Source organism: Colius striatus, chromosome 3, assembly GCF_028858725.1.
Source record: "Colius striatus isolate bColStr4 chromosome 3, bColStr4.1.hap1, whole genome shotgun sequence".
Lineage (NCBI taxonomy): Eukaryota > Metazoa > Chordata > Aves > Coliiformes > Coliidae > Colius > Colius striatus.
Genome location: NC_084761.1, coordinates 98,153,348 through 98,173,082, shown reverse-complemented (window position 1 = coordinate 98,173,082; position 19,735 = coordinate 98,153,348). Strand labels below are relative to the sequence as shown.

Below are 19,735 nucleotides of genomic sequence, written 5' to 3'. Positions count from 1 at the left end.
TAGGAATTACACTATAGGCTCATGGATTGATTCTCCTCTTCCATAAAACAGGTTCCCCTCTTCATCACTCCCCCAAGCCATGGTGCAGTCATGCCTGACCAATGTCAACATGCACCAGAGCACCACAGCAACTGGGAGATGTGTGATTTGCTTTGTCCTGACCCCCATCTCCATCCCCTGAGTGCTACCATGAGCATGGCTGAGCCTCCAGCCCTGCCATTGCAGCGATGCAGCTGTGAACCTTGGAGTAAGCACATCCCCAGGAGTCACTCTGGATGTAGCCAGCATGCTTTAGAGAGTAAAAACATTTAATAGCATGGGAATGGTGTGCTCCAAGCCACAGAGGCACAGCACCACAGAGCTCCACAGACCGTGTCTAATTTATTGGTGTACACATAGCAATAATGTCTTCCTCACATCCTATGCTCTGTCCTCTCAGCATGGGGAACAAAGCACAATTGGTATGTTTACAAGAGGAGAATTTACAGGAGCTTGGACAAAACAGTGGGAGTCCAGGGAAAATGGTGACAGAGAACAAGGGGCAACTCCTGGGACATACATGGGTTGACTACAGAACACCCCACACAAAGCCATTTGTAGCTTCAGGGAGGGCAGACAGAGTTAAATCGTGTTCAAGGAGAAGCAGAAGCCTCCATAGCATTGGCCTGTTAACATCTGATAGGAGAAAAGAGATGAAAAGCTGGGAGAGCGGAGGGCTTGGAGAGCTTTTTGTGCTCCAAGCAGGAAAGTGGAACCACCAACTACTGGTCAAGTCTCTGGTGCATATAATTGTGCTTCCAGGCTGAGCCCATCCAGGATCACACTCTGAAATCAGCAAAAGCCTGCTTCTCCAGGATAGAGCTGACATCTCCTTTGGCTCCTCAGCTGGATGCCACATGCTCAGCAATATGGGAAAGTGTTGGGTTGAGGTGTTGAATCTGTGGTTGTGCCTTATCTCCTTAACATCTCTCCAACTTCCCTTCACCCAGTCCTGTTCCTCTGTGGTGCTGCTGAGAAGTCCTGCAGCACACTCAAGCAGCCAGTAGTCCCCCTCATGAAATTCATGAGTAATAGTGAGAAGCTTGGACATTTAAACCCTCCAGCTGACCTACTGGGGAGGGATCTACCCACTTAAGTACTTCAGAAGCAGAATCATAGAATCACAGAATCACAGAATGGTGGGGTTGGAAGGGACCTTTAGAGATCATCCAGTGCAACCCCCCTGCAGAAGCAGGGTCACCTAGATCAGGTCACACAGGAACATGTCCAGGTGGGATCTGAAGACCTCCAAGGAAGGAGCCTCCACACCCTCCCTGGGCAGCCTGGGCCAGGGCTCCCTCACCTCAACAGTGGAAGAGTTTTTCCTTATGTTTAGATGGATCTTCTTGTGTTCCAGCTTCATCCCATCACCCCTTGTCCTGTTGCTGGATACCATAGAAAAAAGAGATGCCCCAACCTCCTGACACCCACCATTTATATACTTATATTAAATATTAAAGCTCTTGCTTGCAGGGTAGACTGTGATGAGAAGGATTTCCACGCCTACACATGAGGATGGACACTCCAGCCCCTCCAGCTCATGGGAGGCAAGATTAGTTTCCCAGTGGAGGTCACCCCACCACCCTCACACCCCTTCTGTGTTTCTGTTGCAGAAGGTATGGCAGAAGCTGTCAGCTCAAGCAGGGACTGCCTTCAAGCAGGTGAGTCCTGCACCAACGACCCCATCTGCAGTGCCAAATTCAGGACCCTCCGGCAATGCATCGCGGGCAACGGAGCCAACAAGCTGGGCCCCGATGCCAAGAGCCAGTGCCGGAGCACCGTGACAGCCCTGCTCTCCAGCCAGCTCTACGGCTGCAAGTGCAAGAGAGGCATGAAAAAGGAGAAGCACTGCTTGAGTGTCTACTGGAGCATCCATCACACCTTGATGGAAGGTCAGTCAAGGAGGGTGTTTGTTTCTGATGATCTTTGTGTGAGGGAATTAGATCTGGGGTGGGGGTTTTAAGAGGTCTCCAGTACCATAGAATCATAGAGACTGGAAAAGAACTTCATTGAGTCCAAGCACTCACCTCACACTGCCAAACCCAGCACTAACCCATGTCCCCCAGCACCTCATCTATGCGTCTTTTGAATATCTCCAGGGATGGGGACTCCACCACCTCCATGGGCAGCTCATTCCAATGCTTAACAACCCTCCTGGCGAAAAAGTTATCCCTCAGCTCCAATCTAAACCTCCCCTGGCACAACGTGGACCCATGTCCTGGTGTCCTATCATTCATTACTGGAGTGAAGAGCCTGACCAAAGTGGCTGCAAAAAGAAGGTCACCCCTGTAGCATCCTGTTCCCTCTCAAGACCTGACCTGCAATGACATTTGGGGAAGGAAATCCTGAAAACCTGAGACACCACCTTCCCCCTTTTTTCTTTGACCTGACCCCTTGTTTATGACTTTCCCAGTATACCCTGGGATCTTTTGCTGGGGAAAGGCATGGTGTGCCTTGCATCTAAGTATGCTTAACCAAGACCAGGACAGCTGTGGGTTTTACAAAGCATGGGCACCGAGGAAGAAAAAAAATCACTTTCTTGGAGGCTCTCAAGTGCACCAGTGTCTTTGGGTTAGTGAAGATTTGAGGCTGGTGACATCAAGTCAGGATTTAAAGTGTTCCCAGAGCCGGTATTTAGCAAGTTTGGCTTTGGACATTTTTTAAGAGTCATCATAAAAGTGCACCTCAGTGGCCATAACTCTTCCCTGTCAGGCTGGTGAGTATTTTATGCACCATGAAAATTAAAAGGGGGAATAAAACAGAACCTTCCGGCCACGGGCTGTGAAATAGATTAATAAAACACCGCTGGCTGAAAGCTGAAAGGAGAGGTGCAGGGGTGGTAACACAGGCCACAAGGCCAAGCAAAACAGAAAAGGGTGGAGGCTATAATGCAAAGGCTTTTTCCAGAGTGGGAACTGCTTGATCAAGTTCCTGGAAAGCTTTCAGGTGCTGCAGCTTGCAGAGTGCAGAGTGCGGTGCTATGAGCTGACAGAGGACATAAGAGACCTCAGCACCCTCCAGGATCTCATCTTTCCCGTAATTACAGGCCAGGTGAATTTGGTTTGGCACTGAAATGAAGCCTGGGAAAGAGGTGGCAATCCAGCCTCTCCATTCCTCTTCACAGGTTGTGTCACAACTCCCTCCCCACCGACCTTTGTGGCCTCAGGCTTTGGACACAGTTCATCTGTGACGTGGCTGTGCAGGACAGTGGTGTCAGGAGGACTTCCAGCCCCAGGACCGCTGCTGGAAGAGCAGTGAGGGGATGGCAGGGAGTGCTGGGAGCAGGCAGGGGCCAGGTGTGGGTCTCCAGATGAGTGGAGGAGATGAGTGTTGGACAGTTAGGTTGGGCTTCTCGCCCATCACCTTGGGACTTCCATCTTGGAGATGACCGTGAGAGGGCTTTTATCAGAGACTGCCTCACTCCTCTGCTTCGAGCCCTGAGCCCTGTGCTTTTTCAAGCACTGAGTTCACTTGTAATGCAGATTCACGCTCCCAAACCTTTGATTTCCTTGCCTTAATTTCTCCAGGGAAATCTATTTCATAACAGTCACATGTTTCTGAGTCCTTACACACGCTTAATTGACTGAGAAAGAAGGCAATCCACATGCTCCACATGTAGGGCTTTGTCTCTCAGCCCTACGTACCCAGGAGGCTGTAAAAAGCTTCCTAGAAACCCTCTTATAAAATCAGTTGTGGAAGTGTGTGCTCAGGGAATTTACAAAGCATACTATTTACTCAGCTCCTCTCCAGTGCTCCTGTGTTTAGCCACCTTCCCCGGTTGGAGACACAATAACACGATGACAACCCGATAACAATTCTCTGATAAGGTGCTATTTCATCAGGACATAAAACTGCTACCCTGGAACATACAAATGGGCCCCTCTCCAGTCAGTAACGATGCAAGATATTTCAATGGAGGTGTAAAGCTGCCTTGTAATGCACCTGTGGTAATTGCACAGGGCTGGGTACCCTGGGAGCCGTTTCTTCCTGACCGCAGCTGGTGATCAGCATATGCCCGGAGCATGAGGTTTGATAGTCCTTTTATCCCAGCCAGTACATCTGCTGCTGCTGTCCATATCCATCTAAATGTCTAATAAAAAGAATAAATGATACTGAGCTGTTTGCTTCAATAATATTCTGTGGTATCCATCAGGGTGCCGGGGCATCACAGACCATTGAGCGGATGAAAGGGAAGCAGCGATTGAATAAAATGAGCTTCCCGGAGACTTAAAACTGAAGAGGGGAAGTTTCTGTGGGAGCTGTGGGTCATTAGCTCTGTGCCAAGTAAGAAAGGGCTGTCAGCAAGGAAAAGGGGAGAGGTGTTAATAAATGTGAAGGCACGTGTGTTGCCACACACACAGAGCCCCGTGCTGTGTCCCAGAGTCAGGTGAGGACCATCAACCCAAGGAGAGGTGTGTGGGAAATGGCAAGAATGGGGATGGGAACCCCTTCTGTGTACACAGGGAGATGGTGGTTTGAACTCTGGCCATGAGCAAGAGCCTGTGCTACACTGGAATCATAGAGTCATAGAATCATTGCAGTTGGAAAAGACCTTCAAGATCATTGAGTGCAACTCCTCACCTCACACTGCCCAGCCCAGCGCTAACCCACGGCCCTCAACATCTCATCTACGTGTCTGTTGAATATCTCCAGGGATGGAGACTCCCCCACCTCCATGGGCAGCCCATTCCAATGCTTACCAACCCTCCTGGTGAAAAAGTTCTTCCTCATGTCCAATCTAAACCTTCCCTGGCACAACTTGAACCCGCTTCCTCGTGTCCCATCTGATGTCCTCAGTGGCAGGCTCTATAAAGGGGCCCAAGACTTGAGCTATTGAGGGTTGCAACTCCACAGTTCCCCACGAGATCATCCTATTCCAAAGCTGTGCTGATGTATTTTTAAGAGCCAGTTACATCCTATTCCCTTCTCTAAGGATATGGGCACACATCAGTTCGTGTGACTCTGAGCATCCATTTACCCACGGCCTTCAGAGCACGCACTTCCTTGCATCCAGCAAGCAAACCTGCACTGCATCCTTTGAACCTCGTGTGTCTCAGGCATGCCTCAGGAGCCTCAGCTGGTTTCTCACTAACTTCTCTTTTCAACCCAGGCATGAATGTGCTGGAGAGTTCCCCTTACGAGCCGTTTGTCAGAGGCTTTGATTACGTCCGGCTGGCGTCCATCACCGCAGGTAGGTGAGTGGGAAGATGCTCTTACACTGACTGGTGCAAACTGGGGGGATTGGCTGTGGGATCAAGCACTGTGGATAAAATCCTTTGTGGTGTCTTCACAAAGCATTGCTGAGATCTTGCAGTCATTTTTCCAAGGAGATGCTAATGATTCCTGTGCTGAACTGTTGGTAGAAGAACGTGTCATAGGAAGAAGCACTTGTCGGTTTTATTCTTTAGCATCACAGACTAGGGTGTATTAAGAAGAATATGGGCAGCAGGGCAAAGGAGGTTCTTTCTGCTGCCCCTCTGCTCTGCCCTGCTGAGGCCTCATCTGGAGTCTTGTGTCCAGTTCTGGGCTCCCCAGCCCAAGAGGGACAGGGAAGTGCTGGAGAGAGGCCAGTGCAGGGACTGCAAGATGATGAGGGGATGGAACATGTGTGTGAGGAGGAAAGGCTGTGGGACCTGGGGCTGTTCAGCCTGGAGAAGGCTGAGGAGGGACCTTATCAATGCTGATAAATACCCAAAGGTCAGGTATTGGGAGGATGGGGCCAGTCATTTTTCAGTAGTGTCCAGTGCCAGGACAAGGGGTAATGGGCACAGGCTGCAACACAGGCAGTGCCCCTGGCACAGGAGGAGAAAGTCCTTTGGTGTTGAGGGGAGGGAGCCCTGGCCCAGGCTGCCCAGGGAGGGTGTGGAGGCTCCTTCTCAGGAGGTTTCCAACCCCAGCTGGACACGTTCCTGTGCCCCCTGAGCCAGGGGAAGTTGCTTTAGCAGGGTCTAGGGCTGCAACAGCTCTACAGGGCCCTTCCAACCCCCACCAGTCTGTGGCTTTCTCATGTCCATACTGTGAGGGGCTGGGACTGAGGAACACAGTAGGAAATCCTGTTCCAATAAGCCATCACAGATGGGCTGATTCTCCATAGCAGGTGGATGACTTGTGCCATGCAGAGGCCCTGCTGAGCAGGGGCTGCTTGGATATTGTTAAGCATGAGAATGTACTTTGCATCAGTCACAGGGTCAAACTCTGTAGGCAAAAAGGTCAATAACCCAACCCACTGGTTGATCTCAGCCACAGCCTTTAACCCCCTGCCCTGAGGGCAACCTAAGGATTCAGATCCATGTTCTGCTTTGCATCATGTAATCCGCCTAATAACCTGAGCAGAGCTGCCTGACACCTTTTAACCCCCTGGAGGGCATGAACCCCCAGCTCAGCAGTTAAAAGGTCAGTGTGGTAGCTATTAAGCCATCCATCACCAACATCACAGCCGCCACCACAACCCTCGTCCCACTCTCTTTATGCATCACAGCATTTTTTGTTACCCAGTTGCCCAGGTAATGCTCTCCCCATGTGGATGATGTGCATGATTATTTGCCAGATGTCTCAAAACAGCAACCCTGTTACAGCTCTTCCCAAAAGTGCACCTGAGTCTGGGGTGTCATCCACAGCTGGAGTACACCCCAGTGAGTAAGGAGCAGCAGGTCCCTGCAGCTGATGGATGTCTGCAGTCCCATGTGATGCTGAGGCACTTGGTAGGTGAAAATGTCCAGGAGCAAATGAATCCATCAGCCCTCAACAATCTGAGCAGCAAGGGGAAGGGGGATTGCTCCCTGACCTCACATCTTCTTGTTGACTCCACTTGACTGGTTTGAGCGTGGAAAGCGAAGCAGGCACAAAGCTGTTTGCTGGGTCATGGCCTCCTTTACTAGAGTTTTTCCTCTTTCACTGGCAGTCCTACAGGGCTCTTCAGAGCACGTCAGATTCTAAGGGTAGGGATTTTTATGGTGGCTAATACATTGTCAGGTTTGCAAACCAGACTGAAAGAGTTTGAGCAGCAAAGTGAGTGGGCCCAGGGCATGAGGGATATGTACCAAAGCACTCAGCATCCATCTAGGGACGTGACATTTCTTGGCCTAACCTTTTTTTCCCCTGTTTATACTCATCAACACCTTCTATAACATAGAATCATGGAGAAGACCTTTAAGAGTGAAGCCCATCACTAAACCCCATCCCTCAGCACCTCATGTGAGCATCTTTTGAATATCTCCAGGGCTGGGGACTCTCCCCCTCTCTGGGCAGCCTGGCACAGGGGCTGACACCCCTCTCAGGGAAACAGTTCTGCCTCAGCTCCAACCTCAGCCTCCTCTGGGGCAACTTGAGCCCCTTTCCTCTTGTCCTATCATTCATTAGTGGGGAGAAGAGCTTGACCTCCACCTCACTACTGAAAGAGAGCTGCTGAGAGTGCTCTTCAGCCTCCTCTTCTCCAGACTAAACACCCCCATTCTCTCAAGTGCTCCTCATAAGACTTGTTCTCCAGAGTCTTCACCAGTTTTGTTGCCCATCTCTGGACACGCTCCAGCCCCTCAGTATCTCTCAGTGGCTCAAAACTGAACGTAATAGTTGAGGTATGACCTGTCACTCCATGCCTGTCCAGTGCCAAGGATCATACAGCCAGCATTGCCAAAGGAGTCTCTTTCAAATCTATCCCCTCCCTCAAAAAACCACCCAAGAACCTGTGCAAACAACAGACATCCCCATGACCGTGTGCCAAGTCAAAGCAAGGGATGTATTTCACCCAACTTTACTTCAAAGAATATATGGCCACCATTAAAACTGTACAAACAGAATGCTAACCCTCTGCTCTAATTGTAGCAGTGATTTCAAAAGCACATCCTCTGTAGCAGTGTGGGAAGAGGAGAAAAGCTACTGTGCTCCCTGTGATTCATTAACTGAATGGGTAATACCCTTCCAACCTGTTTCCTACAGGTTTTGCTGACAGCTTTCCAGTGTCAACTGATGCTCTGACAATATTCACCTCTGGGCATTTTACAGAGGGAAATGCTTTTACAACAACTTGGGAACAAAGCCAAACAAAGCTTCACCCATCACAAAATAACAGCAAAACTTGGGACTTGACTTTTGGGCTCATCATAAGCAGCAGGGACAACAGGAAAGGAGAAATAAGTCAGAGAGGGAGCATCTGATAACGTCAGTGGAAATGAAGGAGGGCAGCCAGTTTTGCAGTGCTCCGAGAGACTGTCAATGTTTTAACACTTGTCAGCGGTGACTGGCTGGTTTTAACTCCCAGCCAAAGATAGGGCTTGACTCTGCATTGGAAATTTATCATTCTGGGGATTGTTCCTCTGTGAACAAAAAATCCCTTCCTTCTCTGCTGGGAAGAAAATCCTTCCAGTGTGCTTCAGGTCATGGGCTTAATTCAGAGAGGTGAAAAATGGCTTTGAATTCATTTTCTCTCTCACGCTTGGAGGACCCTCATCTTATCTGTCTGATCAGACAGAGCCTAATGTCTCCACTGACTCCTACCAGGGGCTCTTGTAGCATTTCTCCACTCTATAAAACAGCCTCATCTGTCTTTGAAGGAGCCCTTACCCATTCCCCACATTTGCAGAGGAGGCCATTGGTATATAAACTCACGAGGCCCCTCTTTGCCTGCTGAAGACAGTGTGTTTCTCATACATCACCACAGGTTTTGCTTTCTTCTCCTGATTGTTCCCCATGCTGCAAGTTTCCCTCCACCTTCCCTGCATCCCCACATCCCTCTACTCTCCCATCCATCTGGGGCTTTCTTTCCCCTCTTCTTTAAGAGGGTAGAAATACAGAGCAACTTTGCTGAACCCAGCAAAGGGATGACCTGGGAAAAGGATGTGGGGAGAGACCCACGTGTGCTCACACACGGCTAGTGACATGGTTCGGTGGCATCAGGTCGGATGGTGGCTCTCATCCTCATCACTGTGCTGTTGCTGCTTAGGGAGTGGACATACTGGTCAGAACTGGTCTGCATGGGGAAAGCCAGAGCAGTGTTGGTGTGGTTTGAGACCCAGACACCTCTCACTTAGTTGAGCAGGCCCTGGGATGAACACAGCGCAGCTGCTGACAAAGCCAGAATGGACCCTCTGGAGGCCTGAGGAAACTCATTATAGGGGGTCTGGGGTACAGAGCTTAGTGCAGACCACCTATGTGTCAGGAGACCCAGCTTTGCCACCGAGTCAGTGTTTGGTTTTGAAGCTTTTGGAAAAAGAAGGTCCATTGGGAGAGATCCCATCACACTGGTGGATCTGGTCATGGCCATAAGTAGATGCACTTTCCTGGGACTGTGGTCTTCCTCAAGCTGGCTAATTCACTTTGGTAATGCATTATGAGAAGCCTGTGGTAGAGCAAAACTTCATTTCATTACATGTAGGAGCTTGATGGAGCAGGCTCTGATGTATGAGGTTTGTTGTGTGGCCGTGGTCCCTCTTGGGAAAGGTCAGTAGGGGAAGGGGATTTGATTCTCTCCAGAAACAGGGAGCAAATGTGGACTTCACGCTGACCACTGCCTTCCTAAAGCAAGTGGTGGGCTCATTGAGGTGACCACAGATGGGAGCAGGATGGGGATGAAGGCCTTGGCATGGGATGGTGCTTTTGGTGGAGAGCTGTCCTGGTTTTATCTAAGATACAGTTAGTTTTCTTCCCAGTAGCTGCTCCAGGGCTGTATTTTGGGTTTATGCTGAAGAGAATGTAGATAACAGAGGGGTTTGGTTCTTGCTGAGCAGTGCTTGCAAACATCAAGGCTGTTTCTGCTTCTCACCTTCTCCTGACAGTGAGTGGACTGGGGGGAAAGTGGAGGGTGGTGGGAGGCTGGTGTGGGCACAAGAAACTGGGAGTGAGCATGGCCAGCAGAGCTGGTCCCAATTAGCCAAGGGGTTATGCCCAGTACAGACACTGGGGGGTTGGCTGGGGGGTTGGATTGCTACCTAGGCATCAGTCAGCAGGTAGTGAGCCATTGCATTGGGCAGCACCTGTATTCCTCTTGGGTTTTGTTTCTCTTAATCACTATTATTAGATTTTACTCTTCTTACTGCTGTTATATTTTAATGTGGTTATTACACTTGTTAACTCACAAGTTTTGATTTTCTTCTCCCATTACCCATCCCACGGGAGCTGTGGGGAGGGAGTCAGTGGCTGCGTGGGGCTGTGTTGCCCCTTGGGCTGGAACCACGAGAGGAGATCAGAGCAAAACCCTCTCACTGGGGGCTAAGCTGGAAAACAAAAAGTTCCATTTAAACATGAGGGAAAAGTCCTTTGGTGCTGAGGGGAGGGAGCCCTGGCCCAGGCTGCCCAGGGAGGGTGTGGAGGCTCCTTCTCAGGAGGTTTCCAACCCCACCTGGACACGTTCCTGTGTGACCTGATCTAGGTGGGACCTGCTTTGGCAGGGGGTTGGTCTGGAGGAGCTCTGCAGGGCCCTCCCAACCCTCACCATTCAGTGACTGTCTGATCTCCCACCACCTCCCAGGGTCTGAGAACGAGGTGACCCAGGTGAACCGGTGCCTGGACGCCGCCAAGGCCTGCAACGTGGACGAGATGTGCCAGCGGCTGCGGACCGAGTACGTGTCCTTCTGCATCCGGCGCCTGGCCCGCGCCGACGCCTGCAACCGCTCCAAGTGCCACAAGGCCCTGCGCAAGTTCTTCGACCGCGTCCCTCCCGAGTACACCCACGAGCTGCTCTTCTGCCCCTGCGACGACACGGCCTGTGCCGAGCGCCGGCGCCAGACCATCGTCCCGGCCTGCTCCTACGAGGCCAAGGAGAAGCCCAACTGCCTGGCGCCGCTGGACTCCTGTCGGGAGAACTACGTCTGCAGGTAACGCTCGCACGTATGGAGGGGCTGGGCCTGGGTGAAGCTGGGCTCTGTGCACTGCTGACAGCACGGTGATCCCAGGGCCTGGACACCCGCCTCAAGGATCCTGGCTGGAGGCAGCCGTCCCACCACAACACAGGCCTGCTCAAGTGGTTCCTTCCCATCACCGTGAGGGTGAGGGAGCCCTGGCACAGGCTGCCCGGAGGGGTTGTGGAGGCTCCTTCCTTGGAGGGCTTCAAGACCCACCTGGACACGTTCCTGTGTGACCTGATCTAGGTGACCCTACTTCTGCAGGGGGGTTGCACTGGGTGATCTCTAAAGCTCCCTTCCAACCCTACCATTCTGTGATTCTATGACCATTCTAGGTGGGAGCTGCTTCTGCAGGGAGGTTGGACTGGATGATCTCTAAAGCTCCCTTCCAACCCCACCATTCTGTGATTCTATGACCATTCTATGTGGGAGCTGCTTCTGCAGGGAGGTTGGACTGGATGATCTCTAAAGGTCCCTTCCAACCCCAGCATTCTGTGATTCTATGATTATGAGATGGATAGGAGATGTCTGAGAAGATTCTATGACCGTTGCCCTTGTCGCATTCTCCATCCAGAAGGCACTGACACAGGAGAAGATGTGAGAAGTTGGAGCTGGAACTTTTTTGTAGACCTTTTCTATGGGGTTTTGACTTTGGTCCTAAAGAAAGACCTGCTATGAGAATAGTTCCAGGGAGGCATGAGCTAAGAAGGGATGTGGTGTTGGGTGCTTGTAGCCACTTTCACTCATCTGTCTCCTGTTTATCTATCTATCTATCTATGTATCTATTTATCTATCTACCTATCAATCATCTATCCAACCATCCATCCATCCATCCATCTATCCATCCATCAATCATTTATCTAGCATCTATCTATCCTATATCTACATCTATACATCCATCCATTCATCTATCTATCCATTCATCCATCCATCTATCATTTGTCTATCATCTATATACCTATCTACCTGCCAACCATCTATCTCTCCACCCATTCATCATCTATCACCCCTAGCCCAGAGCATCTTACAGGAGCACCCAATCTCTCCCAACCAGAGTGCACAAGGCACTTGTAGATACCCCTAAAACCATGGCTTTCTCTCCTTTTTAACTAGAAAATCAATCATATATAGCTATAGATATAAATAGACCCTTCTGCTGCATGGCAGGATGTCCTGGGGATTGCAATAGGTGTCTCAGAGTCACTCCAGATCCACCATGTAGTATGAGGCCAGGGGGTTTGCTCCTCTGAGAGCACAAGAGCAAGTGTAGGACACATCACCCAGTATTGCTCCAGTCTGTAATTATTGTGGGCTTTAGGATTTCCTGGGTTGAACTTCCAGCAGCCATCCCCTACCACCACATCATCTTTGAATTTCAATCAAAAACCAAAGTCCTGTCTTTTCACAAAACAAAAAGAGGTGAGAGCAGCAGAATCCTCTTGTGAAGGATGGATTGGTATTAATACACTCACCCACCTGCACCCCAGAAGTGGGGCTGAAGGAGAACAACTGAGCTATACATCTGAAGCTGCCTCTGAAGGATGCAAAGCCCCCAAGCCACACCAGCTCTTGCTCAGACTCCCCCCCAGGCTACCCAGGGAATCTAAAACAGAGGGGTACTGCCCTCTCCCTAACAAGCTGAGCAGACCCAGCAGGGAAGAAGAGGATCAAAGGGGAGAGTGTTGCTTCCCAGGAGGCTGCAAACCGTTTCCTGCAAGCAGCACAGCTGTTAATTATCTGGTTCCTTGGTCTCTGAATATATAATATAAAACATCCTCTAGGGACATGGTGGGAGCAAGGGGCTGCTGTGTGACCCGGTCAGAGCTAGCAGTGCAGAAACCACAAGGAGAGCCAGGAACAAATTATGGCACTTTAAAGCAACAGAGTAAAATACCCCAGGGCTGAGCTTGCCTGTGCTGCTCAGTCCTCCTGCAGCTTCTCCACAGCTGTAACCCCTTGAATTTCCCAGCTGGGAGGAGTGGGCTCTGCTAAGATGAATAATACAGAACCTGCAATCAATACCTTCCTCCCCTAAATAATGCAGCAAAGACTCGAGCAAGAAGAGTTTGCCTGGATGGGGTGCAGGAGAAAAGGGTTGGTACGGGGCAAACATAGGAAAAGAGGTAAAAAGGGAGAAGACTGGGGAGGCAAAGTGGGCAGAAAAGTGCAAGTCAGAGTGGTGACACTGACCAATAAAGTGTCTGGAAGAGAGGGGCTGTCTGGGAGGGGCAACAGGCTCAGTTTTTCTGAGGTTGCCCTTTGAGGTACCCAGCTGATGGTTCGGCCGCTGCAGGTTGTTGAGTGCTCTGCCTCCCAGCCTTGGCAGTGCTGCTGCTTGAGTTTCCTAAGCAGCTCAAATGCCATGTGAGATACCTTCTCACCTGGCCACAGGATGCCTGTTTAGATGGATCTGAATCTCCAGTAGGTCCTGTGTCCTACCTGAGAGCCACATATCATGTCTCAGATACCCTACAATGTCTAAACACCACTGGATGCTTTTGTGCCAACAGCTGCCAGACTCACCCCTAAAGAACTAGGTGACAAAGATCTGGTTGGCAGCACGATGAGATTGTCCAACTGAGCTAGCAGGGGAAGCATGTGCAAAGAGCAATTTACCTGCCTGAATGATGCACCTACCTCCCTGCATGGCCTGGGCAGCCCCAACAAGCCCAGTATGTGACTCACAGCTACTGGTCTGAGTGCTGGGCTTGGCAGTGTGAGGTGAGGGGTTGGACTCGATGAGCTTAAAGGTCTTTTCCAACCAAAATGACTGTATGATTCTGTGACTCCATGTCCCTTTTTGCCCCTAATGTCTGTGCTGATGTGTCTCTTTCTGTGCTCTGGCTCCATCAGGTCACGCTACGCAGAGTTCCAGTTTAACTGCCAACCGTCCCCCCAGGCTGCGAGCGGCTGCCGGAGGGACAGCTATGCTGCCTGCCTGCTGGCCTACACAGGGATCATAGGTAACATCCTTCAGACAGTCTCTTTCCCACTCTCTGGGTGGAAAACATCTCCTCTGGGTGGGAAACCTCCTCCATTCTCTGTCCAGCTAAATTCACGGGGAGCTGAGACTGGGGTCTCAGGGAGATGCTGGGCTTTCTCTCTGCAGTGGCTGCAGAAGGAGCTTAAGCCATGAGGATGGGGTAACTTTTAGCAGCAGCAGGAGAAAAACCATGCACATGGGCTGCTGCAAGCTCCCAGCTGCTCTCTCAGGTGGAAATAGAAGGGCTGTCCCAGGGCATCTGCTCTGTCAGAGGTTCCCTGATGCCACGACCAGCGATGCCACTGGAAATCACCATCCACTGCCATCTTGCTGACTTCAGAGGATGTCAAATTGGCTTTTCAGATGCTGCAGAGACCCAGCAGGCAGCAGTTAGCACAAGCACAGCCAAAGAGAAATGCTGATGGCTGTTGCATTTGGTCTGTCTTGATGGCTGAGCTGGATTGATGGCTTTTTTGGGTCAAGATTTCATTCTGGTTTAATCCTTTGTTGTCTTTGACCATCCTGAAGACTGAGTTTGGCTTTTTCGGTGACAGCATGGAAACCTTTATGCACATTCATGAACAGTTTAGGGGTGTTATTAGGGAACCAAGAAGATGTTAAGTATTGGAATGGGCTGCCCAGTGGTAGAGTCACCAACCCTGGAGATAATTAAAGGGTGCATAGCTGAGGTGCTGAGGGCCATGGGTTAGTGGTGGGCTTGGCAGTGTGAGGGGAGGGCTTGGACTCCATGAGCTTAAAGCTCTTTTCCAATCAAAATGATTCTATGAAGCTGAGTGCCCATTCCTTGGGCTGATAGCATGAGCTTTGCTGCTCATGAGGTGAACAAAAGGACTGTGACTGTCCCTCTTCCTGGCAGCAGAGCTGTGCCACCAGCACATGAAGAGTTTTCTCATGCTGCCATCACAGAAGGGCTCAGCTGCAAGGAGGCAAAATCATTGTGCCTCACTCAAAACAACCCTTGTCCACCCTTCCTGGCAGGCAGCCCCATCACACCCAACTACATTGACAACTCGACTTCCAGCATAGCTCCGTGGTGCACGTGCAATGCCAGTGGCAACCGGCAGGAAGAGTGTGAGAGCTTCCTGCACCTCTTCACCGACAACATCTGTCTCCGTAAGTACACACAGCCCCTGCCTCCCAGCACCCACAACTTGTTGAGGCTGCTTGTGAATGACAGTATAAAGATGCCCTGGTCCTCAAGGTGTCCAGCTCCCCCCCGTGTGCTTTCAGCCAAGGAGCTCTGAAGAGCCTTGGCTACGTGTTTGGGTGAGCAAAGGAGCAAAGAGGAATGTGTGTGCTTTCCCCTTGGAAATGTTGCCCTGACAACACTTCTCTCCATCTCTTTGTCCCCCACAAAGAGAATGCCATTCTGGCCTTTGGCAATGGGACCTACCTGAATGCAGCTGTGGCTCCATCCATCCCCCCCACCACACAGATGTACAAGCAGGAGCGAAATGCCAACAGAGCTGTGGCGACCCTCAGAGAGAACGTCTTCGAGCACCTCCAGCCCACCAAGGTAGGAGAGAGCTCAACTGGCTCTACAAGATGCTTGGCCATGCCTGTTCCTCCTCCATGCCATCCAACCCCTCTCACCTCTGCTCCCTCTTCCATCTGTGTCATTTCAGCTATGTGCAGACATCTACTCTCCCCTCCATCTCCTGGGGTCCCTGATTCACCTTCTTCTTCATGCCCTGATATATTCTTCCCCACACAAAGCACAGGGCTACATGCTCCTATCCCTGACTCTGCCTTCCCACCTGTTGGAAACCTTCTCTTTCCTTTCCTGGGTGCCACAGAGAGATATTGGGGTTTCTAGAAGTGCTGGCAGATCCATGGGCTTGTCAGGAGTGTAGAAGGAGAGGCAAGACCATTGATTTGGCTCCTCATCCTCCTGCTTCAGACAAGGCTTCAGATGTGCATTTCAGCTACCTGAGACACAGATTCCTCCCTTATTAGATGTGGATCCTGGAGGTCATAACAGAGAGGTTTGACTGACTGAGGTGTGCTGAGCACTGGAAAAATGTCCAGATGAAAGGTCCCAGCCATCAGCAAACTGTTACTAGCAAAATAAACATGAAACAAGTGGTTTCAGAACAAGTAACAGATGAATTTCCTGAGGATGGCAGAAGCAGACATTAAATACTCTATTTTTAAATGGGGAGCAAGTGACCTTGGTTTGCCACCCACCAGAGTCATTTTCATATTGAATTCTTTTCCTGTTGAATAATTAACAGTGACCCTGATTTGCTGAACAGAAACTGTCAGTTAACCAGACTCCAAGGCCTGGGTCAGCCCATACTGCTGCAGACTTTCCACACCTGGGGCTTTTTAAGCCTTTTCCTGTTTTCTTTTGCTGGGAAAACACCCGACTCACCTCTCCCCACTCTGTTTTTGCAGAGCAGCAGGTTGGGAGGTGCAGAAATGTGGATCAGCTTCCCTCACTGCTTTTCAGGTGGCTGTGCTGTAATCAGACCATAAACTTTGCACCCAGGAGATCTGGAGGATTTGCTCCCCAGACCTTGCTGCAATTCAAGTAGAAGCCTGAGATCCAGATCTCACACTGAGAACTTTCTCCTGGAAGTGATGGAGAAGCTGTGAACCTCTCTCATCACTGGTAATCCAGCCCAAATAGCCCACAGCAAGTGGGAAGCTGGAGAAAGCAACTGCAGTAAGTGCTGGCCTTAGCATGTTGCCAACCTCCATGTGACAGCAGCACATCCCACTGTGGAGGTGTGAGTGCTGCTGGAGCACAGTCCCTGCTGACACTGCAAGAGGAACTGGAGAGATGGATCTTGGCTTTAGACTCAGTTTCTTAATGGACAGCAAATTAAACGTGAGCAGCAACGTGGGCTCGTGGGCAAGAAGCCAATGGCAGCCTGGGGGCATTGAGGAGAGTGTGGGCACCAGGGCCAGGGAGGTTGTGCTGCCCCTCTGCTCTGCCAGAGCTGCTGAGGCCTCATCTGGAGTCCTGTGTCCAGTTCTGGGCTCCCCAGCTCCAGAGGGACAGGGAAGTGCTGGAGAGAGGCCAGTGCAGGGACACCAAGGTGCTGAGGGGACTGGAGCATCTTCCTGATGAGGAAAGGCTGTGGGACCTGGGGCTGTTCAGCTGAGGGGAGGCCTTATCAATGCTGATAAATACCTGAAGGTGTCAAGGAGACGGGGCCAGTGTTTTCTGTGGTGGCCAGTGCCAGGACAAGAGGTAACAGGAACAAGCTGGCACACAGGCAGTGCCCCTGGCACAGGAGAAGAAAGTCTTTTGGTGCTGAGGGGAGGGAGCCCTGGCCCAGGCTGCCCAGGGAGGGTGTGGAGGCTCCTGCTCAGGAGGTTTCCAACCCCACTTGGACACGTTCCTGTGCCCCCTGAGCCAGGGGAAGCTGCTTTAGCAGGGGCTGGGGCTGGAGCAGCTCTGCAGGGCCCTTCCAGCCCCCAGCACTCTGGGATTCTGTGATCCTGTTGGTGCCTCTGGACCTGAGGAGGAAAGCTACAATGCACCAATAGTCCATCTGCTTTCCATCTTCACAGCAGTGCAGAGCCTTTGCTCTAAATTATTTCAATGCTCAACTAATGCAAGCAGAGGTCTCTGGTAAAGCAGATTTTCAGCCACAGATGTCAGTGCACCATAAAAGTGGAAGGGTGCAGTTTATCTGCAGGTGGTAAGCACCCAGGGTGAGACTCAGTCATGTCAACACATGCACTGTGTTTTGGAGTAAGCCACTTGGCTCCCAGCTGCTGCTTGGTGAAATGTCTGCCAGACCCATGGAGATATACTCAATGCCCAGGGGATATCTCCAAGCTGAAGAGGCCACCAAGTCAAGCTGCTGGCCAGCGCTGGCTCCAGAAGCTTCATGGATCTCTGTTGAGCAGAGTGGACATCCAGACACCCACCTCACACAGAGACATCTCCAACCAGTGCCCAGACACCTCGTGCTGTGCCCATGAGGTGACTCTGCTGTCTGCCATGATGCTACCACTACTCTCACCACCATTCCCAACAGATCTGAGGTGACCTCCAGACTAGTGCTGGGGCGTTGAGGCTCACCTTGGCTCCCCTCTGCACACACACTCACACAGGAGTGTGTGAGGGAGCTGGGGCTCTTCAGCTTGGAGGAGACTGAGGGGTGACTCATTCATGGTTACAAATGCATCAAGGGTGGGTGTGAGGAGGCTGGAGCCAGGCTGTGCTCAGTGATGGCCAATGATAGGACAAGGGGCAACGGGCACAAGCTGCAACAGAAGAGGTTCCAAAGCAACACAAGGACAAACTTGCTCCTTGTTGAGGTGAGGGAGCACTGGCAGGGGCTGCCCAGATGGGCTGTGGAGGCTCCTTCTCTGGGGACATTCCAACCCAGCTGGATGAGTCCCTGTGTGCCCTGCTCTAGGTGGTGCTGCTCTGGCAGGGGGGTTGCACTGGATGAGCTTTCCAGCTCCCTTCCAGCCCTTGTGATTCTGTGAGTCCAGCCCTCTGTGATTCTGTCACCAAATCACACAATCACAGAATGGTGGGGGTTGGAAGGGACCTTTAGAGATCATCCAGGGCAACCCCCCTGCTCAAGCAGGTCCCACCTAGATCGGGTCACACAGGAACATGACCAGGTGGGGTTGGAAACCACCTGAGAAGGAGCCTCCACACCGTCCCTGGGCAGCCTGGGCCAGGGCTCCCTCACCCTTACTACAGTAAAGACATTTCTGTCCATTACCCTTGTCCTGTCACTGGACACTACAGAAAAAAAGCTTACCCCATCCCCTTACATCCACTTTTCAAATACTTTTAAGTATTAATGAGCTCCCCCTCAGTCTCCTCTTCTCCAGCCTGAACAGCCCCAGGTCCCACAAGGAGGATGCTCCAGTCCCCTGATTACCTCAGTAGCCCTGTGCTGTACTCTGTCCAGCAGTTCCCTGCCCCTCTTGATCGACATAACGTGCAACAACCACCACCACAGCTCTCACCCCGTGCTGCCTCTTCTCCCTTGCAGGTGGCTGGAGAGGAGAAGCTCCTGCGGGGCTCCACACGGCTGTCATCGGGGCCGTCGAGCCCAGCAGCTCCCTCCCGGCTGCACGTGTGGCTTCTGCCGGCTCTGCCTGTGCTGAGCCTCTTGGTGCTGTGAAGCAGGATGGGCACACACCATGCACAGACTCTATTTGTGTTGGTTTCTTTACAAAACAACCAGAGCAGTAAACTTTTTAGGAGCGGAGGGCAGGTGGTGGGGGAGAAGGGAGGGGACGGGAAGGAGAGGCGAGCGTCTACGTGTCCCTTCCTCCTCCTCCTCCTCCTCCTCCGTCTGCCAGTTTATTTGGTTTTATACAATCAGCATCGTCGACAACCAGCTCATTCTTGGTCCTGGCCACCTTCCCACCCCACAGCTTGGTTGTTGCCTGCCCAGCTCTCTGCAGAAGGGGGTCAGAGCCGTGGACAATCCCCTTGGCAAAGGTGAAGGGGAGAGCTGAGGCAAGAAACGAGGGCTGCAATGGAAATGCTTTTGCCTGCCAAAGAGGGGAAAGACTTTTGATGGATGAGCAGTCAGGAGGTTTCCTGAAGCCCTGACTTATGTTGCTGGGGCTCTTGAGGGGACATGCCAAGCAATGTGGAGCTGAGACTGCCCCAAGGTTGCTCAGGAACTGGAGGGCAGCCTGAAGGAAAAGGTAAACAGATGCTTGGGTTTGATCACTGGAGAGGATCCTGAAGCACCTTTGGGGTGGACCAAGGAACCACGCTGTGAACTGGCTGGAGGGGATTACCCACCCACTTGGAAGCAGCATTTGAAAGCCAGCATGCATCTCCAGGCTGCCACCCACCCCTCAGGCCCTCCTCTATAGAGGAACTTGTCCCATATGGATGGTCTTCAGGAAGAAACACGTG

General features: G+C 51.4%; 1 protein-coding gene across 1 annotated transcript; it reads left to right on the top strand.

The window, feature by feature from the left end:
• Window positions 1-1,657: 1,657 nt before the first annotated feature.
• On the top strand, window positions 1,658-18,983 carry GFRA4 (GDNF family receptor alpha 4). The gene is made up of 7 exons (XM_010199037.2): window positions 1,658-1,931; window positions 5,150-5,230; window positions 10,502-10,847; window positions 13,728-13,837; window positions 14,857-14,991; window positions 15,237-15,394; window positions 18,852-18,983. Exons 1-7 carry the CDS (start codon window positions 1,658-1,660, stop codon window positions 18,981-18,983), a joined length of 1,236 nt encoding a protein of 411 aa, XP_010197339.2.
• Window positions 18,984-19,735: the final 752 nt, after the last annotated feature.

What these genes read in the sequence shown, in the direction of transcription:
- GFRA4 (XM_010199037.2), top strand. Translation starts at nt 1,658, where the DNA reads ATGGCAGAAGCTGTCAGCTCAAGCAGGGACTGCCTTCAAGCAGGTGAG. An exon ending in GCTGGCGTCCATCACCGCAG is followed by an intron (nt 5,231 to 10,501) that starts GTAGGTGAGTGG and finishes ACCACCTCCCAG; the next exon opens with GGTCTGAGAACGAGGTGACC. An exon ending in CACCGACAACATCTGTCTCC is followed by an intron (nt 14,992 to 15,236) that starts GTAAGTACACAC and finishes TCCCCCACAAAG; the next exon opens with AGAATGCCATTCTGGCCTTT.